General features: G+C 34.4%; 5 protein-coding genes across 5 annotated transcripts; 3 read left to right on the top strand and 2 right to left on the bottom strand.

The window, feature by feature from the left end:
• Nucleotides 1–6,097: 6,097 nt before the first annotated feature.
• On the top strand, nucleotides 6,098–6,823 carry LOC125186358. The gene has a single exon (XM_048082709.1). It carries the CDS (start codon nucleotides 6,098–6,100, stop codon nucleotides 6,716–6,718), a length of 621 nt encoding a protein of 206 aa, XP_047938666.1. The 3' UTR covers nucleotides 6,719–6,823.
• A 1,640-nt stretch (nucleotides 6,824–8,463) lies between these two features.
• On the top strand, nucleotides 8,464–10,771 carry LOC125187178. The gene has a single exon (XM_048083709.1). It carries the CDS (start codon nucleotides 8,676–8,678, stop codon nucleotides 10,569–10,571), a length of 1,896 nt encoding a protein of 631 aa, XP_047939666.1. The 5' UTR covers nucleotides 8,464–8,675; the 3' UTR covers nucleotides 10,572–10,771.
• Nucleotides 10,772–10,880: 109 nt separating this feature from the next.
• Nucleotides 10,881–14,297, bottom strand: LOC125187179. Its single transcript, XM_048083710.1, has 6 exons — nucleotides 13,959–14,297; nucleotides 13,228–13,342; nucleotides 12,412–13,059; nucleotides 12,046–12,151; nucleotides 11,492–11,546; nucleotides 10,881–11,243 (listed from the first exon to the last, which is right to left on the bottom strand). The coding sequence occupies exons 1-5, from the start codon at nucleotides 14,039–14,041 to the stop codon at nucleotides 11,521–11,523; spliced, it is 978 nt and encodes a 325-aa protein (XP_047939667.1). The 5' UTR covers nucleotides 14,042–14,297; the 3' UTR covers nucleotides 10,881–11,243; nucleotides 11,492–11,520.
• A 3,131-nt stretch (nucleotides 14,298–17,428) lies between these two features.
• Nucleotides 17,429–20,907, bottom strand: LOC125186742 (mitochondrial outer membrane protein porin 4-like). The gene is made up of 7 exons (XM_048083187.1): nucleotides 20,757–20,907; nucleotides 20,375–20,462; nucleotides 19,622–19,689; nucleotides 19,083–19,193; nucleotides 18,863–18,946; nucleotides 18,147–18,355; nucleotides 17,429–18,025 (listed from the first exon to the last, which is right to left on the bottom strand). Exons 2-7 carry the CDS (start codon nucleotides 20,421–20,423, stop codon nucleotides 17,719–17,721), a joined length of 828 nt encoding a protein of 275 aa, XP_047939144.1. The 5' UTR covers nucleotides 20,424–20,462; nucleotides 20,757–20,907; the 3' UTR covers nucleotides 17,429–17,718.
• Nucleotides 20,908–23,201: 2,294 nt separating this feature from the next.
• Nucleotides 23,202–23,806, top strand: LOC125186178. Its single transcript, XM_048082520.1, has one exon. It carries the CDS (start codon nucleotides 23,277–23,279, stop codon nucleotides 23,607–23,609), a length of 333 nt encoding a protein of 110 aa, XP_047938477.1. The 5' UTR covers nucleotides 23,202–23,276; the 3' UTR covers nucleotides 23,610–23,806.
• The last annotated feature ends 3,398 nt before the right edge of the window (nucleotides 23,807–27,204 follow it).

The following is a 27,204-nucleotide window of genomic DNA, read 5'->3' as shown; positions in this document are numbered from 1 at the left end:
ATTTATTTAAAAAAATGTTTTTAAATAAAAAAAAATATTTTTTCACTTCCCAAAAAATTATATCCGTTTTCTACCCACTTTTAATTTATTTTTTAATTTTTCCCCCCAAAATTAACATTTTCATCTATAAATACCCCCACTTCAACACAAAAAATTCCCATAACACTTTAATTATAGGAATTTTTAAATTGTAGGATTTTAATTATGAATTTTTTTATTTTCTAGAATTTTAATTATGTATTTTTATTTTTTAGGATTTTAATTATGTAATTTTTATTTTTTAATATATTTTTTATAATGTAAAAATGTTTTTAGTAATTGAAATATTTAAATTGAATAATAGAATAGTAGGACCGTTGAGCTTGTCCTTAGCTAAGAGCACGGATGTGGGTGTTGTGCTCTTAGCTAAGGACAAGGAGTAAAAGTGGGTCCGGACCCACCTCCGTGCTCTTAGCTAAGAGCACAGATGAGGATGCTCTAATCAAATTCTAAATTTATATACTACTATATTGTAGTAAATTCGATTTATTTTTTGGTCTTGTATAATGTATCGGGATACGTAAACAAATTGTGCCGTGTAGTTAATTGGTAGCCCAAAGATAAATGATAAAGTTAGAGTTTAGCTGCAATATTTCTAATTTTGTATATCGAATTTCGATAGGCACATTAAATTAGCACAAGATAATTAATTAAGATAAACTTTAAGATAAGGATGTGAGTATGAAATATCTACCATTTTGAACCGTTAAATAATCTACTATCATTTTGAATTAATTTGCTCTGAGCCTTAGCAGGCCAAAATGGGCTTTAATAGTCTAACATAAACTTTATTTTATCTATAAATCGGTCAAATAACTCATATATCTTGATCTTATTTAGGCTACCAACTAAACACAATTGAACATGCATTTAAATATATTTACTCTCTATGCAAGTACTATGATTTAACAATTTAAAATATAAAAGTAAATTAACTAATGACGTAGTTACCTATATTGGTGCCCAAATTAAATGCTTTTCATATCGGCGTTATTTCCTAGACGTTGTTATGATAATTACTAGGTTCCTTTTGTTTCCGGAATTAAATTATTATTATTAATGAGTCCTCTTAAATTTCATTTGAGTGTTTTGAGTTTAATTATTTAAAAATATATGTGATCTAAAGAGGGTTTTGAGTAGGCCCGAAAATTTAATCTGCGGGTTTCGGGTATTCCCGACCCAGTCCCAATACCCGACGGGTTTTGGGTATCCAAAACCCGAAATTATGGATTCGAATATGGGTTCGGGTGCGAGTTTGGGTAGTTAATGTTAGGATTTTTCGGGTTTAGGGTACCCGAAACCCGTATTAGGGTACCCGACTAATACCCGATTAAACCCGATTAATTATGTATTTGTGATAAATATTTTTATTTAGTATATGGCCTATAGCCCGTAGGGTAAATCTAGGATAACTTTATTTAATCACTTATAGATTAATAAATTTTTCGTGTGTCTCACTTTTTCAAGTTTCATTCACGCCGCTGTTGCACTCTTTTTGTTGTTTGCTCTCTTCTTTACATTCGTGTTCGGTTCATGTTGCATTAATTATGTTCTTACTTGTTATCTTTTGAAAATATAGAGTTAATTAGTTATGCTTTCTCCATTTTATTTACATATTCATTTAATGTCTTGAAAAATTATTTTAATCTCTTTTATGTTTCAATTTATATCCAAAAAATTTTTATTTTAAAATTAAGTAGTGTCTATTTGTCAAATGTCTATTTTATAGTATAATATAGAATCATAGTCAATAAATAGTATAAATATTGTGTGATTTTTAATAATTTCTATTCGCATCACAATTTAATTTATATAAAAGAATAAATTTTAAATATAATAATTCCGGGTTTATGGGTACCCGATTAGTTGGATTCGGGTACCCGCATCGGGTATTAGGGTACCCGAATTCACATACGTCGGGTATTGGGTATGATATTTTTAAGATTTCGGATTTGAGTACCCGCGGGTACCCGAATTTACACCCCTAATTTTGAGTTCTCTATCACCTCTTTATAGACAATGTAATAAAAATATAATCCAACTAATTAGTTAGTCAATATATATTTATGCTAGTGATGACCGATTGTAGATTTTTATTGGTTAAACTGAATTGATTTCCAACAATATTTATGAAAAGCTATTAAAACCGAACAATTATAAAATTTTAAAAGTATATATGACAAGCATCGCCTAAGCTGGTGGTCAAAGACAAATTGAGTTAGTAATCCATCACTTTAAGCTACAAGTGTAGGAGATTCTAGCTCTTAACATAATAAGTAACCTTAGCTGAAAAAAATGATTCTAGCTAGAAAGTTTTTTCAACAATCATAAAGCTTGGTATAATTAATTAGTTATAAATCGAGGTTCATGGAGAGATTTGTTACTAACACTAGAATGAATAAATAATTTGAAGTACATTAAAATAGCCACATACTGTATATTGCATAAAAAACCATTTGATGGAGATAAATTATGGTTCGTAAAAAAATATTAATGAAAAATGAAAACTTGCATTGTACAGTAGTATTTGAGAATTACTATAACGCTTATAAAGATTAAAAAAAAGCTGGAGAAAAATATGAAGCCACTTTAGGATAATCCTGGCCCAACTACGCAGATTCTTTTGGACCTAACTGTGATGGGCCGTTATAAACAGGAAATAAATAGTACTACTCCGTGGTACTAGTATAATCTTTGTCATAAATTATACTCCCTCTGTCCCGCTTTAGCAGTCCCAGTGACTTTTCTACACTCGTTTTGTAAAAATGATAATAAATAGTTAAAGTGGAGAAATAATAAAGTAAAAAAGAGAATAATGTAGATAAGGCTCTTCTCTATTTTATTCTCTTTTTTACTTTATTATTTCTCCACTATAACTATTTATTATTATTTTCACAAAATGAGTGCAGAAAAGTCAATGGGACTGCTAAAGCGGGACGGAGGGAGTACTACACTACAAATACCTTATATAAGGGTGTTTTTACATAAATGGATTACACATTCTAGATACTATGTCTTAATCAGTTATGCATTTTCAGAATATATAACATCCTTAAATTCGATCAAAATGAAGACCTTTTTTTTTTTTTAATATAGAAACACCACCAGTTTTTGCTCAGTACACATTCGAATAATAGTACGTTACAGATGAACAAAGATATGAAGGTGAAAAATGAAAATTCTAAGAGCATCCCCGTCCGTGCTCTTAAATAAGAGCACGGGGTTGGTTCGGACCCACTTTTACTCATTGTCCTTAGCTAAGAACACAACACCCACATTCATGCTCTTCCGCAAGGACAAGCTCAAGGGTCCACCATTCTATTATTCAATTTAAATACTTCCATTACTAAAAACATTTCTACAATATAAAAATGCATTAAAATATAAAAATTACATAATTAAAAGCCTAAAAATTAAAAATGACATTATTAAAATCCTAAAAAATAAAAATGACATAATTAAAATCCTAAAAAATAAAAATGCATAATTAAAATCCTTGAAAATAAAAAAATGCATAATTAAATTCATAAAATTAAAAAGACCCACTACTCGTTGCCGAATTTCGCCCAAATGTGTTTGATTAGGTCTTTTTGTAGCTCAATGTGGGTTCTTGTATCGCGCATTGTGTGTCTTGTTTCGATCCTCTCGTTCACCGACGTATGCACACCTCGTCGTGGGGGAGACCTCGCGGTTGAGCTTCCAGCTTCATCGTCCTAAAAGTTAGCCGTCATCGGTCATTCGTCAGCTATAATCATGTTGTGCAAGATAATACACGTGTACATGATGTCGGCTATATTCCTAACGTACCACAGCCGAGACGAGGCCTTCACAATGTTGAATCGGCCTTAAAGGACCCCAAAAGATCTTTCGACGTCTTTCCGAGCAGACTCTTGACGCTGCGCAAAAAGAATTAGTCTCGGGTCTTGCGCATTGTTGAACGACTTCACGAAAGTCGACCACATTGGGTAGATACCATTGGCGAGATAGTAACCCATGTGGTATGCATTTTCGTTGACGGTGAAGTCGATCGCCGGTGCTACACCATTGAAAACATCATGGAAGAGTGGTGAAGAATAGAGCACATTCAAGTCGTTGTTGGATCCGGCAACACCGAAATATGCATGTCAAATCCGTAGGCGGCAGTCGGCGACCGCTTCAAGGATAAGCGTTGGGCCGCCGCCTTTGTGGCCGCTTAAGTATTGTCCCCTCCAAGTAGTCGGGCAATTCTTCCACTTCCAATGCATGCAGTCAATGCTGCCTAGCATACCGGGAAAACCGTGGACTGTTTCGTGAAGACGAAACAACCGTTGACATTCTTCGGTGGTGGGTGCCCGAAGGAATTCCTCGCCGAAAGCAGAACGAACGTCGTCGCAAAAATTCTCGAGGCATAGGATTCCAGTTGACTCACCGACATGCAAATACTCGTCGAATAGGTCAGCCGTTTGCCCAGTAGCAAGTTGTCGGATGGCACAAGTACACTTTTGCAACGCCGAGAGACTTTGCCGACTGGTTGCGTCTACACTTGATTGAAAGTATTCAACACGGATGGACAATGTGTTGACAATACGCATAAACAACCGTTTTGACATGCGAAATCGGCGCCGAAAGTAATCTTCTGGAAACCGCAGTTGGTCGGAAAAATAGTCGGCAATGAGCTCCCTCCCGATCACGATGGATGTAGCGACGTTTTGATCTAGTTGGTTGAGGATGAGGGGCAGGGGTATTGGCGGCGACATAGGCGGCACGATATTGTTCCTGGTATTCTTGTTCTTCGCGCTCCGCTTCCGCAATGAGATTGGTGAAATCCATTTTTGAATTTTTTGGAGAGGGTTTTAGTGAGAGAGGAATATGTAGATGATTTAATATAAAAAAAGTATGAATGAGAGATAATTTGATGTGAAAAGTGAATGATGAATGTGTGTATTTATAGATGATTTTGGGATTAAAAAAAAATCAAAAAATCCAAAAAAAAACGTCCATAAACGGCTCTATATTTTGGAAATCCAAAAATATATTTTTTAATTTTTGGTATTATTTTGAATTATTTCTGAATTTTTTTAAAAGAAAAAGAAAAATCAATCTTGCCAACGGCATAGCCGTTGGCGAATCAGAGAGCGCCACGTGTGCTACTCAGCGGCACGGACGTGCTCTTAGCTAAGAGCAGCGCCGTGCTGCTTGCACGGACGGACGGCTCACAGCGGCGGACGAGCTCTTCCTTGCCGCTGGCACGGACGGACGGACATGACAATGGGGATGCTCTAATGTGGACAATGAGGATCGCTCACATAATAGCAATAATTAAATCACAACAGCTAAATAATTAAAATTCGAGCCGAGTTAACTTATGCCACTTAATCATGGATGAAGAGAATAATAAACTAGTATAGTAATTTATAGTACTATAAATTATTGATAAGGAGTTGTAATTTTAGGGACCAATATTTTACTGTATCTTTTATCATATCAGATGTGTGTAATTAAATATTTTATATGTTTAACTGTGCATAAGATTTCATATTAAAGTGAAATATTCATTCATCTAATTAATATTACTTGTCAAATACAATGTGTAGCAAATATATTAAATAGGAGATTCAGTAAAGTAAACGAGTCTCTAAAATAACAAACATTAGCCTCATAGCTACTCCTATTTCCTATGAACTAAAAATTTGATCGGAAAAATCATGAATTTATCTCTTACGGTGAATGTCTCATGAGTTGGAAAAAAAAAAACCGATAAATTCTGTACAAAGCTTAAGTTTATAGTAGTAATTTTTACTATCAACTTAAAAATTTGCAGGAAGTACCAAATTTTAGCAAATGTTAGTACCAATATCTATAAAGTAGTAAGTGTGTAAAGATATTTTATTCAAATACTAATTCAACGTAAATGGTTAGACTAAAATTATCGTCAAATGTGACATTTACATAAAATTAGATTTGAGTTTCGTAAATTGAAATGATCTGATATTGCCATATGTATATATTTTTTCGTCTCTTTTTGTCTCTATAAATATTCATATAGCTCCCACATTTATCACTTGAACCATATTAGGAAATGCCACAGGAAGGAAAAAGGCCACCGCCGCCGCCGCAGGAGGAGGAGGAGGAGGAAGAGCCCCACTCCCTCCGCGAATCGAAAATCCAAGACAAACGTCGATCATCATCGGAGCCCTCGGAATTCTTCGAGTTCCTCCACGATTTCAACTCGGAGATGACCAATGCAGAAGACATAATCTTCCGCGGGAAGCTCATGCCCTACCAAAACCCTCACCCCCAAATCCTCAAATCCCTCTCCGCCGACGACGCCTCTCGCTTATCCAGAACACATCGCCGCGGCTCGCTCTCCGCAGCCGCCAGGCCGCGGAGCGCCGCACGGTCTCGGCTGGCCACCAAACCGGAGGCGGCGGACATTCACCGGAACTCTTCGAAGGTGAAGCCGAGGTGGTTTGTGATGATGTTCGGGCCGCTCAAGCTTCAGCCGGAGATGGATCTCCGGGATATAAAGAGCAGGCAGGTTCGCCGGAATACGGGGAGGTTGTTTGCCGGGATTGACGGCGGCGGCGGGAGGAGTGATCGGAGGAGTTTTTGGGGTGTTGATTTGTTGAAGGTGTTGAGTTGCAAGAATCATGCAAGTGTGGCTGTCACGGCTTCCATTGGCCTTGTCCCACATTTGTAATTTATTTTTATTTTTGCTACACAGTTTTGTAAAAAAAGCTACTATAAATTATTTGGTTTTATTTAACGAGAATGTATTTCGGTTTATTCGATATCATCGATTCATCGTGGTTGTTTCATGTTTCCAACTACCAATTTGACAATTTTACATCGATCTATAATATACTACTATTGCACAATTACTACCACAATGTTCTAATCCAAATCAATAGGGTTAGAAACGGCCAACCCCAAGCACATTATTATCATCTAGAATAATATTAATAAAATAACGTCAAAGTATGAAATTCGGACATGCAGAAAAATATGTACAGTAGATGTTAAGTGATTTTTAAAATAAACGACCAGTTTATATATTAATATTATCTAGAGTAATTTAATAGTAGTATATATCCCTTAAAGCATGTGATGATGAATGAGTTTAATTTGCGGATGATTTTAGTGTTAATCGGGAAGCTTGCATACGTATTTGACACATAATACAAATTTTGAAGCTATAATTAGTAGGCTACTTTACTTGGCTTGGAAGGAAGAGATTATATGTTTTTGGCACGTTGATTATGATGATGTCTCTATACTTAGATGATGATGATATTGTCTATAAACTTGAGAAAATGAAATGACTATTTTGTCTTCCATGTTGGAGTGAGGGCCATGGAAAATCAATTCAGGTCATATATAATAAAGTTCATTAATCTGTAGCATTAATAACTTTTTCTCTCTTAGGTCTTAACGAAAGCCCAACTTATCATTATGTGAAGAAGTCACTTTTTAATCTTACACACATTGCAAAATCCCAAAACTGATATGACTAGCTAGTTGGGTCAAAAAGTACTTAGCTAGTATGATTGTAGTAGTACTATGAAACAGTGAGAGTAATAGTAATAGTATGTCGCATGTTTTTTTTACTTGAGACAGGTAATTAACGTCATAAAAAAGCACTAATTAACTTCATAATATAATGCACTTACTTGTTATTTGGACATAAACACTTGGCCAAACAATTTGATGATGTGTGGCACGCCATAGAAATTAAAATTGCAAATGATCGTTGTATCATGATATTGAGCTATAAATCGCATTGGAACCTATAAATTGAATAAACCATTTAAAAAACCTATTGTATCAAATTTCCTATATTTCACACTATTAACTAAACTATCTTTAAAAAAATTGCAATAAGCTAAAACACTGATAACCCTGTTTTTTTTCTTAAAATAAAAAAACTTCATTGGTACGTTTTTTAGCGCATACAAATTTTGATCAAAGTTTAATCTATGCTGCATTTTTCAAAATTTGGATGATAATCATAAAATTTCAAAGATTTGTACTTTGAAAATGCAATGTTGAATTGGTATACATACAATTTTTTGTAATACGGATCAATAATGATATAAATATATACTCCATGTAATATGATACTAGTGAAGTGAATTAATTATTAAATAGCATCATTTTGATGCTAATAATTATAAAAAAAAATTAAATTAAATTTATCATATGAAAGAATTAAGAATTTTAAAATGACGTGATTTTTTATTTAATAAATACTCTTTTAATGTATTTTTCTCTAACTTGACGCTGACCATAAAAAAGTCTTGTATCACTTGATGTTGACCAAATTGAGTATGGTGAAGAATGGTAAGTTCCCAAGAAGTGTGGTGCCATTTTCAAAGTTAAGAAATGCTCGGGGACCTGTCTGCAAAAACCATCGTCTGGTAAAACACCTTCTGCATCTAATTTGTACCATCTGCACTCTGAACTTGTACATTTCTCCCCGATCTGCAAAGACGTCGACGCAAACATCGTCGGAAAATCACTGATCTCCAGCTTCGGAGTCTCCTCCGCCACTCGTATGCTCACATTTCGAATTCAAAATTCTCTCCGCCGAAAAAACCAAAACCCCCAATTCTAAACCTCTCCCAATCCGAATCGATCGATCCACAATCTAGATCCGGATGTCGTGTTTAGCCCTAGCTCTTCAACCGGCAAGTGGCCCCGACATTCTTCTCCAGACCCGGGAATGGTTCCCTCCTTCACGCGCGCTCGTAGCTCTCTCCGCCTTCCGCGGCACCCGCCGCTCCTTCGCGAAGAATCAGCAGCATCCCGCCTCCGATTCCTCCGCCGATTTCATCGGTGACGATCCGCTGACTGCCTCCTCCGGTCAGGTGATTGTCGGCGCTGAGTCGCGCTATCGTGTTGTGTACCGTCTAGTTAATTCAATTTACGTTCTTGGTGTTACTACGATTGATGATTCGCATAATAATGTGTTTGAGTGCATCCATATCGTTAATCAATCGGTTTCCGTGATTGTGACCGCGTGCCGCGGCGTCGATGTGACGCCGGAGAAATTGGGGAAGAAATATGCGGAGGTGTACATGGCTTTGGATATAGTGTTGAGGGGCGTTAGTAGCATTAGGCTTGCGGCAATGCTAGCGTCGATGCACGGCGAAGGCATTGCCAAAATGGTGCATTCGGCTGTTCAGACTGAGAGTAAGATCCGTGGAGCGGATAGTTGGGGTAACGTGGAGTCGCAAGCGGCAGATCATGAGGCCAACATGGAGTTGTTTTCGCAGGTGTCGTTTGAGCTGCCTGCGGAGACATTGGAGGCTGGAGATGAGGTGGCTACCACTTTGGCGATTGTTCAACCTGTTGAGGAGAAGGAGTTGCCTAAGGTTGAGGAAACTGAGGTGGAGAAGGATCCATTTGCGGCTAGTGATAGGATTGGTAAGCCAGAGGAAATGCTGATGGAAGGGTTTAAGAAGGATAAGGATACGGGTCTCTCTGATGTAAGCAAGGCGCTGGCAGGACTCGACGTGACTAGTCTGCCTCCAGCTGCAGCTACTGAGTCCACTCATATTGGTGTGGAAGGATTCGAAGGGCAGTATGGTGGCATTGAATTTTCTAATGATGGGTCGACGCTGCCGGAAGATTTTGAAGGTATTAATGATGCCTGGGGTGGCGGATTGGATGCATCGGAGTTTGTGGGTACGAAGAAGGTTCCAAAGGACCAGGGTCTTGGTGGTTTGGAGCTTTTAGAGACCAGTGAGCCACCGTCTGCAGCTGTGGCTAAAGGTGCTGCTGCTGGGGATAAGATTGAGGATATATTGGTGAAGAAGACTGAAATGAAGGGTCCAGAGATGTATATTGTTGAAGAGATAAGTGCAGAGTTTAGGGAATCATTACTTGCTAGAGTGGGATTGATGGGTGTGGTGTATCTCAAGACAGTCCCTCCTAAATCGCCTTCAGATGGCAAGGAAACTGAGTTCTCGTTCAAGGTCGAAGGCGGAGAAGGTATCAAGAGGTTTGCAGTGGAGGGCTCTAAAGTGAGCAGCTTAGGAAATGGCTTGTTTCATGTGAGAACGGCTACCTCAGAGGAACCTATACCCATTGCAAAGTACAGCTTGCAACCTCGTATGACTCCACTGCCTTTAAGGGTTCGACTAGCTAAACGGCTCAGTGGAACGTTACTTTCTATTATGGTTCAATATGTCTCAAACCCAGACTTGCCAGCTCCCTTGAACAATGTAACGATTGTTCTCAAATTGCCTGTAGACCCGAGCCTATTGAAAGTGTCTCCTAAAGCAGTGTTGAACAGGTCCGAGAGAGAACTGAAATGGCACATTGATGAGATTCCTCTGAAGGGAAATCCTGGTAGACTCAGGGCAAGAATGCCCGTGGATATTGGCGAAGATGATGATGGATCGGATCTTGAGATCGTTGCATATGTCAAGTTTTCTGCCCAAGTATATAGATCTTTGTCTGGAATCTCCCTAAGACCTGCTTCCGAGGGCAAGACAGAGTTCTATGAGACTGACCACAGGTATGAAAGTGGGGTTTATGTCTGCAATTGAGAATCAGAACTGGGCTTTGTGTATTGAGTTTGTACCATTTTATCTTATTTGATGAGTTTTTGTTGTTTAGAAACACTCTAGCTTTCTTTATGCTCTGGTGTGTGTGTAATTCACTGTTTCATACGATGAGTTGTACCCTTATATCTTTGTTAAAAGGTTTACTTTCAGCAGCTTGAAATGAAACTCAATTGATTCGTCTTTCCCCTTTTCAAGTTGAAGCAATGTGCATTTTACACATGGTTATATAACTCAGCAAGATCACAAAGATGTTTCTGGTTACAAAAGCAGAAAATGATTAACACGTGAAAGTTGAACAACCTATTTATATATTATCACAAATGGATGTCTGCAAATAACAGGACAGCTCAAAGAAGAAGAATCCATCAAATCCACTTTCCTTTAACACCTCAAGACTGAAGAACAGCACTACAATAGCTATAAAAAAAACACAGCTATACGATGCCAGTCTCAGAAGTTCTTTTTCTGTTCAAGATCGAATGGTGCATGTTTTACAATCTTTATATTCTTGGAGAGGTTGGCGAAACTTGATGATACAAATGCGTTTGAGATTAATCTCAACGAGTATGGCCCTCAAGCATGTTTGAACTGCAGAAGCCATCCTGACTGAATAAGATTCCATTAGAAATCCAAATTCCATGACCTGTATGCAGGCTGCATTCACAAGTTTGAAAAAATCAAGTCGAAGTTCATTATGTTTTAAGCAATTAATCATTTTCATCGAAAAACACAAGAGGTTTCATGCACCATTTCAACACGAGAGAACTTCGTGCAAATCACCCTTTTTGGGCCACAAACAATAGATAGGCTCTTCCTTTTACCAAAGGTTAATTACTTCTTCCTCACATACATCAAACTATCAAAATAGCCACTGATGAAGAGTTCAAAAACTGTACACATACCTCAATTATCGCTCGCACTTAAACACGGCTTAAGTTGAGTGGAGCACGAAAGGGACTGCATGAATAACAAGAGGAAATTTAGCATCCAATTTGCCTCATAAACAGGTATGCTAAACTAACTTAATCACTGACCTATGCATACTAAACTCAGTGAAGAACCCTAAGCTATAAGTTCAATTATGTCAACATAGGTCTCATCGACTTTAATCATGCACTGAGTTTCTATTACAGCTCGCATCAGCCTCCTGATTACAAATGTAACCCTTTGAATGTGATACAATTCAAAACATAAATATGACTAGTCATAATGTTATGAATTCTTGTTTATTGCATACATCTCTTCTTTACTTTTTCTACATTAGCATCATCAAGGTGAAGCCTTGGATGTGCTGAAATTAGTTGAAGTTTCAAGAGCTAGAAGCACATGACACTTCTAGATAATGGACTACAATATGAACTAAAAAGTGATGCATGTATATTTCTGTATTTTTCATATAGCATTCAATATTTTGCCCTGTGCACTATCCATAGAAGTCTCTAAATAACAAGCTTACCAAATAAAAAAATGGTTATCATCAAAGCTAGTACGAAACGTATAGATTTGACCGGTAACACTGGGGATAGATATTGTCTTTGATTTCCCTGACGTCCTCTTAAGTGCTGCAAAATGGTCAGGATATTAAAAAAATGAGAATCATAAGGGCATTGATTACTAAGGAGAAATTCCTTCTGCATCTTAAGATAATATTCATAACATTGTGTGATTATAAGGAAATGCTTTTTTCTGTAGAAGACAGTCATTTATGAACCATGATGAAAACACATGCCAAATAAATTATAGAAAATGACATTTCTAATAACCTTTTATCCTTCTTTCAAGCATAATCATGGGAGATGAGTCAGATGACCATTGGACTTACATTATTTATCCAATTTATCAATTTCATTTGAGTGTGGCTTTTCACTTCTTTAGCTCTACGATGCATTTCACCTGTTGACCTCCAAATCAAAGGTTCTGAACCCTTCTCCTTAGGCATTGCTTCGATTAATCCATTGGTTTCTCTATCATCCGTATCAACAACGATCTCCAAAGCATTCCTGTCGGGCGAATTCCAGACTCTCAGATTATTAAGACTTTCACCAGCTCGATTGCTGATTTCATCTTCTGTGTCACGAACCTCTCTATCTTGTAGTTCAAAGGAGCAGCCGATATCCTTAACACTTGCTGCGACTTCTTCCCAACCCCGATTTAGGACTTTGGAACTTACCGGAGAACCAAGACTGTAATCTCTGTCTGGTGCTCCCACATTTATGTGACCATCTTTGATCATCTGTGATGTCCCTGGGGATCCCGAAAGAAAATGGACTAAGTCATCGGATTCTTCCTTATCCAAGTTCACCCACCGAAATGGTTTCTTCCCTTCAACTTCCAGTGACACCTTCAATGCTGTTTCAACACGGGAGATTTGGTCCTCTATGGCTGAAACAAATTCCTTATGCCGGGTAATTGTAATATCATCAACCTTATTTCTGTAGCTTAGACAAACTGCTCTTTCAAACTCTTCCAACTATATATTGACAATCAAGATTTTGAGAAATAAAAACTGGATCAGAACATAATGGCATTCAACAACCAAACAATATCTCTAAAATAACATTAAATTGTTTAGCTAGAAAAAATCACCATGTAGCATACTTCACGAAATCAAGAAATATACAATATCGAAGTATCCAACCTGCCATTTTGCAGTGCCTAAAGCCATTTGAAGCTCCCTACTGATCTTATCTAAATGCTGAGACATCAATGCTTCTTTCCTTGATTTGAGCCATGCTCTATAAGCTGATTCCATTCTGCCGAAACAAACGCGTAAAATGGAATGCAATTCTTTCCCCGTAATTCTCCTATTAGTCTTTGATCAAACAAATAGCAAAAACAAGAATTGTACACACTTCATATTGATTGTATAACTAAATTCAGCTCCCTCTTGAGCAACCCCTTTCCACCCCCACCCCAACAGCTGAGCAAAAAGCCATTGAACAGAGTAATAAAACAGAAGAACAAAACTACTTCATGCTTATTATATCATGAAAGATTCTATTCATTGTTTCATTTAATTCTTGATTACCAAAAATAACTAGAATTCCACACATAACCAAGAAGTATATAGCTCACCTAACTGACCTAATTTATCTCCAACCAAAAATAATTATGTGATTCGGGAAAAACAGCTTAAAATAAAATCAAAAGCTAGAACAATCTCAGAAACCAAAACCCATGACAGAAAAATAAAAGGAAAGAAAAGTAAAATCAGTGACAAATTCTGCAAGCAATTAAGAAATAAAAGAGTAAACTTTACAAGAGGCGATAAACGATTCCTCAAGATAAACCAAACCCAGATCAATATTCGAGTAATTAAAAAGGGAGAATACAGAAAAAGCGAGAGAAGAAACACACACACACACTTACAAATCGGCAGATTTCTGAACCTCCTCAGCTGCAGAAAAGAAGGAGTCTTTTTGCCATAAATCGAAGCTATTTGCAACCAACATCTCTCTCGCTCTTGTTTCTCTCTCTCTCTCTCCCGCAACAAAATAACAAACAACGGCAGTTGCAGGACAAATGAATAAATTAGAGGGATACGAATTATTGTTTGATTGCGTTTGTCCCTTTCCGGAATGTCGGAGATTGTCTCCACGCTTCTCTTCTCTCTTTGGCGAGGGGAAGCAAAGAAGGAAGAGAGAGAAAGAGATAGCGGAAAGAAGAATCTCGGTTAAAAAATGATAAATCTATCTTTTTTCTGAAGCAAACTCGTGCCTCTGTAAATCATTTTATTTGGGCAATGTTTCATTTTTCGAATTCGATTAATCCCATTTCTAATACATGTTGTTGCATGATCAGGTATATACCTAATACAGCTGTGTAGATTCTAATTATTGGTAATGATGGTAATTAGTAGGTTTAATTAGGTGTAAGCAGGTGTGTTTCGGTTTAGGCATAAGTTGTAGATTAGATGGAATAATTTAGGCATACACTTTTTTATGACATGGGGATAATCGAAATATTCATGAAATTCGAGTTTTTCATGTTTTTATAAATAAATAATTTAGTGGAATGTAATCCTTAAGAATTATTATTAAAATTTATTAACACAACTCAAATTTAAAATCATTAAAAACTTACATCAATGAGTAGTTAAAATTTAAGACTGAAATGTGAAATGAAAAGTTCATTTTCAAAGGTCGGGTATGAATATAAGTATGAGATAATTTGTGAAACATGTGATGTTCGGATTGGAAATGAATAATTAATTACTCATTTTTTGATAATGAAAGCTGGTAATTTAATGCATAGATTGGAGGCTGATTCACACCACCATTCATTAATTTAATGCGTAGTTAGGAGGCTGATTCACACCACCATACTTACTACTTTTAACAACCATCCATTTTCTCAGTTGGTATCTTCCTTTTATACTAAGTGGCCAGTGGGATTGAGTGGTCTAGGAAATTTTATGTAACGATAATAAATAATTAACTGATGCTATACTATTTTCCATTGGTGTATCATTTGAATAATGATATCAGTCTCTATTAGTACTAGTAAGTAAATTTATATCATACTACTACTTACTAATATAACACGAAGTTTGATACTATATCAACTTTAGTAAGAGTGATATTTCTAACGATAAAAATGACATTTTTGTAGAAACAATAGGGAGTATATTCTCTCTTTTCAATATTTATGTATGTGAAATGCGCGAGGTTTAACACGAAAAATTGGCACAATTCATTCATAGTGAAGACGGAATAATCAAACAAAAGAATAATATATTGGGTAAGAATTGTGCCAATTAATACTTTATTGGGATATTATCGCCTTACCATCCATTCATTCCACAGACTTAAATATTAAAATTCTTAATCTAAATTATTAAGATGACAGCATATAACACTCGAGAATAATATACTCTATGAGCCAAAATAATATTCCGAGACATATGCTGTAGACATCATTTTCTACATCAATTGTAATCCAGCTTAAAGAAACCACACATATACCACCACTATATTTACATTTAGATTACCTTTATTTATACGAGATTTTTATATGTAAATAAATAGAGAAATATCTACTAAAAGTGCATTAGTAAATTTCAAGGAAGTAATCCCTTGATAATTTCATTGATTGCTTACACTCACTCTCAAATTAAGTGACGGGAAGCACACGGCCTTAGTCAAAATATTTGTCAATTAATCCTAAGTTGATCCTAAGAATGTACAAAAGGAAATTTCACTACTCTTGCTCCAATCTTTTAGTTAATGAAGTGATTGTCGACCTCCGTGTCACAATTGCAATAATAATAATAATAAAAAAAGTTAAAGTAGTGGTGTGTCTCTCTCTTCTCAACCCATGGTCGGCTGGTTGGCAACCAGCGACCGAACAGTCTCTCGATTGAATTCACGAATCAGCCAATGATATTGTGCCACAGGACACAATTTCATTGACTGATTTTTTTTAAAAAAATGATATATCTTTTATATATTATATTAAAAAAATTAAAAATTATACCAAAATTTATAATTTTTCATCCTCTATAAATAGAGACCACATTTGCTATAGTTTTGTACACAAAAAAATCTTATCTTTTCTCCTCCTATAATCCTTTCTTTGGTGAGCACCAATTATTTATTTTCAATTTCGTATTTCAATTATTATAATTTATATTTTTAAAATTTGTCTTTATAATTTTTAGTTTGTCATTTATTGTGGTTTTTTATAAATTTTATTATGCAATAATAAATACTATTCATTTAAAAATAGTATTATTAAAAAAATATGATAAAACAAAATATATAATAGTGTGATTGGGTGGTCATTGATAAACCATGAAAATGGGTGTGATTGGGTTGGATGAATATTAATGATGTGGAAGATAATGCGGAGGAGATAGAAATGAATTAAATATTAAAAAAGTAGATGGTTGGGTTGGGTTGGATAGTTGCTGATAAACATGTCTAATAGCAACTGTACTGTTACAAAAAACTTGATAGTTTCGTATTGATTAGAAACCCAATCCTGTTTTGCTAGTTAGAGCATCTCCAAGGGAAGAGGTAAATGGAGAGGTAAACTAATATAACAACCATATTTACTTTTTCTTCATGAAAAATCATTCTCCAAGGGGAGAGGTATTTGAGAAGGTATTATACCTTTTTCCATTTTGAAGAGGTATCTTTACCTCTCCATCAATGGAGAGGTAAAATCATATAACCACCATATTTACCTTCTTTTCATAAAAAATCATTCTCCAAGGGAGAAGGTATTTGAGAAGGTATTACACTTTATGTTTTTTTTAATGCTTTTGTACTATTATTTTTTTTTTTTTAAATGATATACCTTTCTATATACCTTTTATTCTTGGAGTTGATTGATTTTTAAAAAGGTATATTGCACTTTTTAAGAAGGTATAAACATGATATACCTTTTTCATTTACCTTCTCCCCTTGGAGTTGCTCTTACAACACTTCAATCGACACACTCTTGTTACATAATGTATATAAATGAATAATACAAAATTATTCAGCTAATGTTAATTCTTTAATCAATTTAAAAATTTTCAATAGAAAAATATACTACTACTACTACTAACAATTTATTTGACCGGCTAATCAAATGACTAATTAGGGTTAGCATTTTTATATAAGTTGTCATTTGATGAAATTTCATATACATCCAATATGAATTGAAATATGGGAAATCGTAAAATGGAGGATTGTAAAAGATTATGAAATAAAATACCAATTAATATTTCCCACCAATATACATGATTCTAATATATACACTGATCAAAAGAATACAATGTAAACCTTTACTTATTGAAATCACACCATACAATGACACAATGGTTTCATGGCATATTCATGATTCATGGCTTGTTTCAATCCAGAAAAGAAGGAAAAGATTCAACATATAATATGAGAAAAAAATGAGTACCAATGGAAAGAGAACAAGCACTTAAAATCCCAATGGGGAGAATATTTGCTTATTGCCTTACTGGCCAATTATACAGCAAATATCCAATTTCTGGAAACGAATTCATCCAAAATTATCACCATCATTTCAATGTTTGTAAAAAACGGGTATTGTTTCCCTGTCAATAAAAATCGTTAAGCGCCTCAAGCTCAATGCCTATTTGTTCAAAAATCAAACCTGATAATGTTAAAAATCAGGGCTTGAGAGCAATGGAGAGGCCACACTTTGGAGCTGTGTTGATGGCCTTGGTGTCATACTCTGCTGAAAATGTTACTAGTGACTTAGGCCTCCATTCCCGTTGGCTAGATATAGCAATCTTACCATCATCGGAGAATCTTGTCTTCATCGACGTGAGATTATCAATCTTATGGATGCTTCCCAAGCTGAAGCTATTCTGGAAACTGGATAATCTGTGTGTCATCTCAGCAGCAACTTCTGTTCCCGTCAAAGGGTTAACCACGTGTGCATAAGAAGCCTTCACAGTTTGTCCCTTGTCAATCCTTGTAAACAAGAAAAGGTACATAGAGAAATCAGTACCAAGTGATATTTTTGTAGAATAATACAAAAGGTACAGAAAGATTCAAAATATGAATTGTAGACTTTAGCAGAACTGTTGCATACAATAAAACAGCAGCAGAAAAGTCTTGTTTGTTGAAGCTTATTCCAGCATTGTATTTAGTAAAAGATGACGAAGAGGTGTCAAATCCAACTTCACCGCCAATAGCAATATCTTTGGAGCCTATTGCTGCAGAAACCTCCAGTTGGGGACTCGGGTTCAAGTCAATACTAGAATTAATGGCAGCATGATGATGAAGGTAATGCACATCGAGCTGAAATTCAACAATACATGAGCAGACAATATAACCAAAAATATTAGTAACAAAGATGCTAAACATTCAAACAATCAGTATTTAAAACATGATTGCGTTGTATAAACAGAAGATGTCAAGAACAAGTTGCAACAATGTTGCTAAAGATTGAAAAAAAAACAAGACATCTGATTGTGCAACTCCCAATAAATAGAACTTCACATGGTTATCAAAATAACACAGCTCCATCATTTTGAAGTTAAGATAAGATGGTTGATCAGAACTTTAGAAGTCAGTCAGCATTGCACTTTAGAAAGCACTCCATTTAAAGAACAAACTTAGCTTTACCCAATTTCTTACCCCATTACAAATAATTCATTTTTGGTTAAATGAGATTTCTTCATAAAAAAAGCATATTATAAACTTCAAAACTACAGAAAAGAAAATTGAAAAGAAAACCCAACAGGCATCCTAACTGCCTCTGAACTTGTGGACAATTAAGGAGCACCAAGAATATAATCTGAGTACCTTCCCAGACTTGTGATCAGGAACATTAAAGCTAACTGCTGCTTTTGTTCCAGGCACTACATCATAAGTCACTTTGGTAGAAACCTGTAAGTACATGCAGTAGGGAATCAAGTTAAAAAAATAATTCTATATTATATCATTACTTCTCCACAATATATCATCAACAAAAAATTGCCTAAATGGTATTCAGTCAACAATAATAGCAAATATATCTTCTTACATTAGAGTATGTATCAACTTTGACATCAACAATAGTTTTTCCACTTCTGTACTGTGTGCTTATATCACCAACAAATATTTGACCCTTCTTCACTCCAGTAGCTGTAAATCCCTGTGGGAGGAATAATGTTTAATATACTTAATACTGCTTAGCAGTTCATAGGACTTTGCATTTGGAGGTATAGTGTCCTCACAATGTATATAAGAAACATTCTTCACAAGGATCAAATTGAAATTTCAACACAGAAAACATGTTCCCCAAATAGATTAATCTTTGGCAGCTTGTATACTTTGGACCACAGTTTTCATGTGAAGTTAGTACAAGGAATCACGCAATCGAAGAGCAGAGTAATTTCTAGCTAGGTCCCAATGACAGTTGCTCATAAAAGGAGAATCTTTAAACTTACCAATTGATATTAGTATAAAAATAGCTAAAAATGTAGAAAAATCATGTTGAATAATCGCTTTGACAGACATGTGTATCATAATAAGTGCAAATAAGTTATGATAAACAATTGGTGGAAAAGGTTACTGTAATACCATTCCAGTAGAGCTTGGTATGGCGAGGGAGAACTTCTGATCATAATTGTAATCTCTGGTCAGGAGATCTGTAAACAAAAACAAACACAGTTATGCAAGACTGCATGGCACAGGTCTTTGAGAATAAAGATATAAGAGCAATTAATACATGACAAGCCACAGGTCTTTGAGAATAAAGATATAAGAGCAATTAATACATGGCAAGCTAAATATCAAAACACAGTGGTAGTACTTATGGAAATTAGTATCTTCAACTTTTTGCTCACCAAATGATGGTTCTTGACCAAATAGCATAAAATTCCTTGCAGCATGACAGCGTCAGCTTGACTTAACAAGCAGTATATTGTACAACAGACATAAAAGGAAATATTCGCCAGTACCAAGATCTCATCATAGCCTCATCACGTCAACGGGACATGTTTAGGAACAGATTATGTAGCAAATTATTGAGATTTGGAGTTTTTACTTAATATACCAAATTTATCGCTGTGTGACATGGAACCGTATTCTAAACAGATAAAGACAACAGATATTTCAGAATTTATAATGTATTCAATTACCGTAAGGACCTTTCGCCGTAAAGCACATACCCAACCAAACATTCAAGAAAATGGCATTAAATACACATGGACTCAAAATAGATCTCAATACTATCCTAAGTTTAACGCAAGAGTTAAAGCATCAAACAATTTTACTCTAATGCAACAATTAAAGCATAAATTATCTAAAATTTTGTATCTTTAAGAAGTCCACCTCTTGCTCGTTTGCCAATTTCTGAAAAGGGAGCTGGACCGTTGCCCATTGCCTCTTCCTCACACAAACCAAATGTTCAAGTGCAATTCTGCAAAACATTTTATACAAATACCAAAAAAAAATTCTTGTATGAACACATATTCCTTCCATATATATACATCAATGCTCAATAAACAAAGTAACAGAATCATAAAAAAAGTGGACAGGATCGAGAGCAGGCAAGCCATATTTCAGATATCGAATGTCAATTGCTTTTAAAAACGACAAATGGAGAGAAGCAAAAATTGACATTTCAGATTTCCCGATATTTTCAGTAGCGCAAAGTAAGGGATTAATTAACATAGAAGAAGCGCCGATGAAATCAATAGAGAAAGCTTCTCACAGTGAAGACTAGGATCGCCGACTAGCAGCGACCAGCGGCGGCGACGCCGATTGCGATGGAATCTGTGTGAGCTTCAGAGGGAGAGAGAGGGAAAGGCCAGGGTTTTAGGAAGAGTTAAAAACCAGGTCACAAACAAAGGAGAAGAAATCTGATACAGTCACGCGGCTGTGAGCTTTCTATTCATTTCTTGGGTGGTTTACTAAAATGATTTGTGGGCCTCTTTTTTTTAAAGTCCAAATTTAGCAGAATTTTCTCATAACTACGGCCCAAACTGAAGTTTACAATAATTACGCAATATTTATATTTTACAATAATTTCAATATTTAAATTTTACTACGCCTCTAAATCAATAATCAAATGGTAAAAACAAATTCAGAAAAGTGGTACGCAAATAGCAACCACTAAATTTTACTACGCTTTGTAAATCCATAATTAATTACACAAGTTTCAATAACTAAAATTGACTAAGCTTTGTAAATCTCAAGATACGTCTCATAACGTAATTTAGGTGGTTAACACTACAAAGAATAATCCAAGATTTTCAATAAAATACTATTCTTGTTCTATAAAAATAGAAGTTGTTATTTTATTAATTGGACGGACTAAAATGATAAAAATAGTTTATGTTTATGAAATGAGGAAAGTATAATTATAAAATTTTAATTAATTTGAGATAGCTAAATTATAATATCAATAAATGGGACAAGATGGAAAAAAATTGAGACATGCATGTGAATAATCAAGGGACATGATTATAGATTGTGTGAATTTTTTTAGATTATAACTATGGTAAAAAGTTATGTAAAACTCCTTAATAGGGTAGTGAATGAACGATTTAAGAAATATAGTAGTGGATTATAACCTAAAATAGTATTAGTATTCTATCCATTCACAAAAAATAATCTCATTTTGTTATTTGTTATTTTGGGATGTCCAAAAAAATAGTTTTATTTCTAAATATAGAAAATTTCTATCTCATACTTTATTCCTATTTTCTCCCTATCTCTCTTACTTTATCTATTTTCACTTCTCTTCTCTTCTCTTCTTTAATCAATTTCTCATTAAAACTCATGCTATCAACAAATGAGACTATTTTTTTTTGGACGGAGCACATCATGTGGAGTGCTCCACTTGACCAAAACTCTTAATTATACTAGAGTTAAACGAGTTGAAGAGGTAATAATCTTAATTTGAAGCTTCACCTTAATTTCGTTGAACTTGATCATTAGTTGCTTAGATTATGAATCTTACATCCTACATAAAGTCAATCTTCAAATATTAAAACTTGGATACCAAGTTTTATACCTAAACCACTTCAGATTTAAGGTCAAACAATAATGTAAGCACGTTGGCTGCTTCATAACTGTTTTAATATTCAGATTAGGATTTAGGAATGAAGTAGACAAGTAGTAGTGGTTGTTTACTGGGTCGAAAAGGGTATATTTTGATTACAATTGAAATAATTTAATAGTTGGATAGATGAAATATTGGCGATTTGCTTGTAGTTACTTATTGACAACAACTTTGGCATTATACTATAAATTAATAATTCAATAGTTAGACGAGAAAATGAACTTAATAATTTCATACAGTTTTTTTCAAAATTCCTATATAACCAATCGGGATTTTTCGTGTTTATAACTATTTTCTCTTATTTTGTTCACATCTATCAAAGTCAAAAAAATGTAATAATGATCCTTTAAGCCAGTGGCGAATCTAGGGGCGGCAGGAGGGGGCGGTCGCTCCCTCCGTGCGACTAATTTCTTCTTATCCGGACGTAAAATTACCATGTCCGCTCACTCCGTTTGCCCCGACATCGTCCCGAAAATCGAAAAAATTATCATTTTCGCCCCTAAACCAACCTACTAATATATATTTCGCCACCTCCGTTTATCAATCCTGGATCCGCCACTGCTTTAAGCAATAAATAAACCGTTATTATTATCAAATTTTTGAAATAGAAATGAAGGTATTTAATTTATTCTTTTAATTTTACCTTGTATTAATTTATAGGTTGGGAATCGATAGAAAAAAGGCTATTTATTTAATATATCTATCATTTCTTGAAATCTCTTTTATAATTAAAACCATAATATAACGTGTATACCTTGTGTTTTTATCATGAAATAAATTAAATAAAACAAATACTCAAGTAAATACACCAACTAAGTAAAATAAAGCGGTCGTCGCTTTCAATCTACAAATCCAAAACAAAGACGACCTTACTTAATCAGTAATTAAGAATGAATAAAACATTTGAAAAATTACTATATCCACATACAAGTCTTCCCTAACACTATATCCAGCTTGTAGCCTTTCTTTTTCACACGCTTCTCCTTCTCCCCACGCCTCCATCAACCTCTCTTTCCCTGCAACACACATGCATACATACAATAGAATAATAATATAATATCTATAAATTATGCATGCATACCTATATGTATATATATGTGTGCTTACTCTTGTATCAACTCCAAAATCATTTCATTTGAAACAAGTTAACACGCATCTCTCTCTATAATGGCGACGTTGCTTAGCAAGCTGAGAAGGGCGGTGGAGAAGATCAAGTTTCTGCTTAATTTGAGCGTGAATAGATGGAAAGTGGCGTCGGTGATAAGCAAGAGAGGGCTGAGCTTCAACGAAAGGCCCGGATTGATGGCCTGCGTGGAGGATTCGGGCTCGGATGAGAGCCCGGGATCATCGAGGGGGCTACGAAGGACGACCAGTTACCCGTCGGAAGATGATATTGATGAGAGAGCCGATGCTTTTATTGCTAATTTTTACAAGCAGCTTCAGTTTGAGAGGCAGATTTCTTTGCAGCTTAGGTATTGTAAAGAGAATTCTTCTCAATAACTCGACCCCAAATTCAATTTTTTTTTTTAATTTTTTCTTTATAATAAATCATTGAATAAGATCTATATATTGTGATGTGGTGGAGATTTGAGTTTTTATGAAAATATTTCCATCGATTGAAAATGAGAGAGTAGAGTTCTTTGTTGATTATTGATGTAACTATTTTGTTAATATATACAAGATCTTTATTGTTGTAACTATTTCGTTAATGACGTGCAATGGTATTACTTGTCATGTATTTTCGCGTAGTTGACAAGCACATTCAATATTTAATTAATGTGTGTTAGTTTTTGGAGTGTATTCATGAAGTCGATTAACCGCAAATTGAAAATTAAATAATGATTACGCAGGATAATGTTGTGTGACGTAACTCAATATATAGTATTCTTAATTACTAATGGTCTTCGAGTTTTAATTGTTTTGCTTTTGCCTAACAATAATAGCCTTGATTTTAAGTTCATTCTGGATAACACGGAATTAAATGTGGTTTTAACACAGATGAAGGCTTAATTATTAAGAACCGAAACATATTGTACTTCTTCATTTTGCAAGAAAGAGCCTGGCTTACTGGGCTTCACAACTGGGCTCTCTAGTGCATAATATAGTAGAAGAATCCATTTTAACTTCCATATAGTTATTATTATTATTATTATTATGCATTAAAACTATTTTATTCATGTTACGTGAATTTTTGCTTGTGAAACTTGTTGGATGTTTGAGGTTTATTCAATAATTTGTGTCATGATCACTTGTAAGATATTCAATATTTTAACTCTACTAACGGCTGTAAACGCCATTTTGCACAATAGAAAATTGAATTTATAATCAATATGTAATTCTATAATTATAATTATCAATGCTTTGAATAAAAGTGCATGCAGTGGTGCATGGTATTGTGGCGTGCACCCATGTTTTCCTCATTCTAAAAAAGGTGAATATATACTACTTCTCTCATTTGAATAAATCACAACTAAGCTTTGTCAAAAATGTATAAACAGAAATATGCATAATGGAGTACGAAAAAATATATCCTCTAGGGGTGGGAATACGGGTATCCATGGATACCCGTCCTGAAAAAATCGGGTATCCAAATCCAAAAATCATCTAAATGTCTATCCAAAATTTGACCCGATATATTTTCGGGTACTCCAATACCCGCCCCGGGTATCCACACCCGACGTATCGGGTACCCAAACACCCGATTCTTTACATGTGTTAATAACTAATAAAAAATTTTCAAAATTTATTATATTAATATAAATATAGAAATATTTAAATTGACAAATATATTTAATGTTGCATTTATTTTGTAGTATTAAACTACAAAAAAATGGGTCACTTTTATTTTAAGTATATGATTATATTTATGGGGATTGGTTATGCAATATGTAAGTAAAATAATAAAAGTTATGCATTTAATTAAACTGTAGAAGCAACCAATAATATAGTTCAAAAGTTAAAATAATTAACTAAAACATAAAAAACCACATGAGTTGATTTTGCAATACGTAAAACTTGAGAGCTTGGAGAAGCCGTGACCTAGAGTAAGAGAGATCGACTTATTTATATAAGTTTAGAGAAAGTTAACTTATAAATTGTACTAGTAAATAAATTGGCTCAACTCTTGAAGCCTAAAATGGCTAAACCTAATTTAAAAAATGCTTTAAATAATAAATTGGATATTCGGGTAATATCCGATACCCATTCGGATTATCCAATACCCAATTTATTTTAAATTTAAATATCTAATCTCATACCCAATCCCATAAAATTGGATATTGGGTATCCAATACTCGGTGAATATCGGGTCGGGTACGGGTAAACCCAATACCCGATATCCATATTCACACCCCTAATATCCTCTACCAAAAAAAAAAACACCTACATTAAATATATTTCACGAGAAAGGAGAATAGAGATCGATTGCATTAGAAACATAGAACATGAACAATAAGTTACGTCAATAAATGACAAAATATCCATGTTTATATGTGTATATGTAACATTATGCGCTTTTATAAGTAACATCATGCATAAATATGCTCAACATTAATTATGCATAAAATCCTCGTCATCATATGAATAGTTCTAAAAACTATAGAAATTCTCCATCCCAAAGTAGTTATGCATTCCTTTTAGTAAAATGATTTAAAAAATTGATGTGTAAATATTTGTCGAAGAAATATAGAGTAGGTAGTTTGGGGTGGAGAGAGTAACTTGTGCCACCCGGTGTTGGCAAATTGTGTGGATTGGGTCGTTATCGAGTCAACCCAATATCGACCCAGCCTTATCGGTTCCCAACCCAACCCAACCCAAAATCATCGTATTTTAATCGGGTTCAACCCAAACAGATTCGTGTCGGATTTGTACGGATTTCGTGTCATCCAAAAAAAATATCGGTCGTGTTGGATTCGTGCGAATTTCGTGTCATCCAAAAAAATATCAGTCATCTTTTAATGATAGTAAGTTACTACACAATATAAACGTTATACAATAACGAGCGATATATGATATTATATAATTAAAATAAGATATTACACGATAAAATAAGATATTACAAAATTAAAATAATTAATTAAAATAATTTTTAAATCCAAATAATAAAATTAAAGTATATTAAATTTAAATCTAACTAATAAAGTTAAAATAATTAAAATAATTATTTTTTAATAAAATTTAAGTATGCAGTAATATTTTTTTATCATAAAATTTAAGTATGCATTAATAATAGTATTAATCATATTTTTACTAATAAAATTAAAATTATAATATTTTTTAATTAATAAAAATAATTAAAATTTAAATTTAATATATCATTTTAATTAATAAAAATAATCAAAATAATTATTGTTTTTTCTTAACGGATAACCCAACCCGACCCAAATCCGACCCAACCCAACCCAAAATTTTTGGATTTTTATTGGGTCAAATCCTAAACGTGTGTGTTCGTGTTGGGTTATCTTCGTGCGGATTCGTGTCGGATAAAAAATTGCCCGCCCACGTGTCGCATGTTCATGTGTCCCACATGTAATAATCTGTGGTCCAGATTAAAAAAAATGGATCCGTATGATTTCTTATCTATAAAAATGGGACGTTTTGAATTAAAGAGCTGATAATTTAATCTTTGACGTATTAACTTGAATCTCTTTTTTTTTTCTAGAGTAAAAATGTCTTAGCACTCAACTTATGGAGTATCTCACTTCTCCGTATATCCATTTTAACAAAGATGATTACTGGTTAGTCAATCGAAATGAAAAAATGAAGTTTATTCTACTCCTTGATTAGTATGAGAGGAAGAAAAAAATAAAATTCTTTTATTTAGTATGAATACTTTATAATTCTATATGTTTGCCTACTTTACAAAAATATTGATGGGCACCAACTTTAAATTTGTATCTTATCACTAAGGACACAAGTTTAAATTTGTGGTGGGGTAATTGCTTCACCATATCTTAGCACTGAATATTTTGTATCAGTCGATATAAATTAAAAGCATGTGCAATAAATATACTAGTGTTATGAATTATGATATACTCCCTCCAGTCCCAGTTTAGATGACACATTGCTTAGCTGGCACGGGGTTTTATGAGTTATT

The sequence above is a fragment of the Salvia hispanica genome, chromosome 5 (assembly GCF_023119035.1).
Source record: "Salvia hispanica cultivar TCC Black 2014 chromosome 5, UniMelb_Shisp_WGS_1.0, whole genome shotgun sequence".
In the NCBI taxonomy this organism is placed as follows: domain Eukaryota; kingdom Viridiplantae; phylum Streptophyta; class Magnoliopsida; order Lamiales; family Lamiaceae; genus Salvia; species Salvia hispanica.
This window is presented reverse-complemented; position numbering and strand designations above follow the sequence as displayed.

Coding starts and splice junctions, on each gene's coding strand:
- LOC125186358 (XM_048082709.1), top strand. CDS start 6,098: ATGCCACAGGAAGGAAAAAGGCCACCGCCGCCGCCGCAGGAGGAGGAG.
- LOC125186742 (XM_048083187.1), bottom strand. CDS start 20,423: ATGGGCAACGGTCCAGCTCCCTTTTCAGAAATTGGCAAACGAGCAAGA. Junction 19,194..19,621: donor TACCAAGCTCTACTGGAATG/GTATTACAGTAA, acceptor TTCCTCCCACAG/GGATTTACAGCTACTGGAGT. Junction 18,947..19,082: donor AAGTTGATACATACTCTAAT/GTAAGAAGATAT, acceptor ATGTACTTACAG/GTTTCTACCAAAGTGACTTA.
- LOC125187178 (XM_048083709.1), top strand. CDS start 8,676: ATGTCGTGTTTAGCCCTAGCTCTTCAACCGGCAAGTGGCCCCGACATT.
- LOC125187179 (XM_048083710.1), bottom strand. CDS start 14,041: ATGTTGGTTGCAAATAGCTTCGATTTATGGCAAAAAGACTCCTTCTTT. Junction 13,343..13,958: donor GTTCAGAAATCTGCCGATTT/GTAAGTGTGTGT, acceptor TTGTTTCGGCAG/AATGGAATCAGCTTATAGAG. Junction 13,060..13,227: donor TAGGCACTGCAAAATGGCAG/GTTGGATACTTC, acceptor GTCAATATATAG/TTGGAAGAGTTTGAAAGAGC.
- LOC125186178 (XM_048082520.1), top strand. CDS start 23,277: ATGGCGACGTTGCTTAGCAAGCTGAGAAGGGCGGTGGAGAAGATCAAG.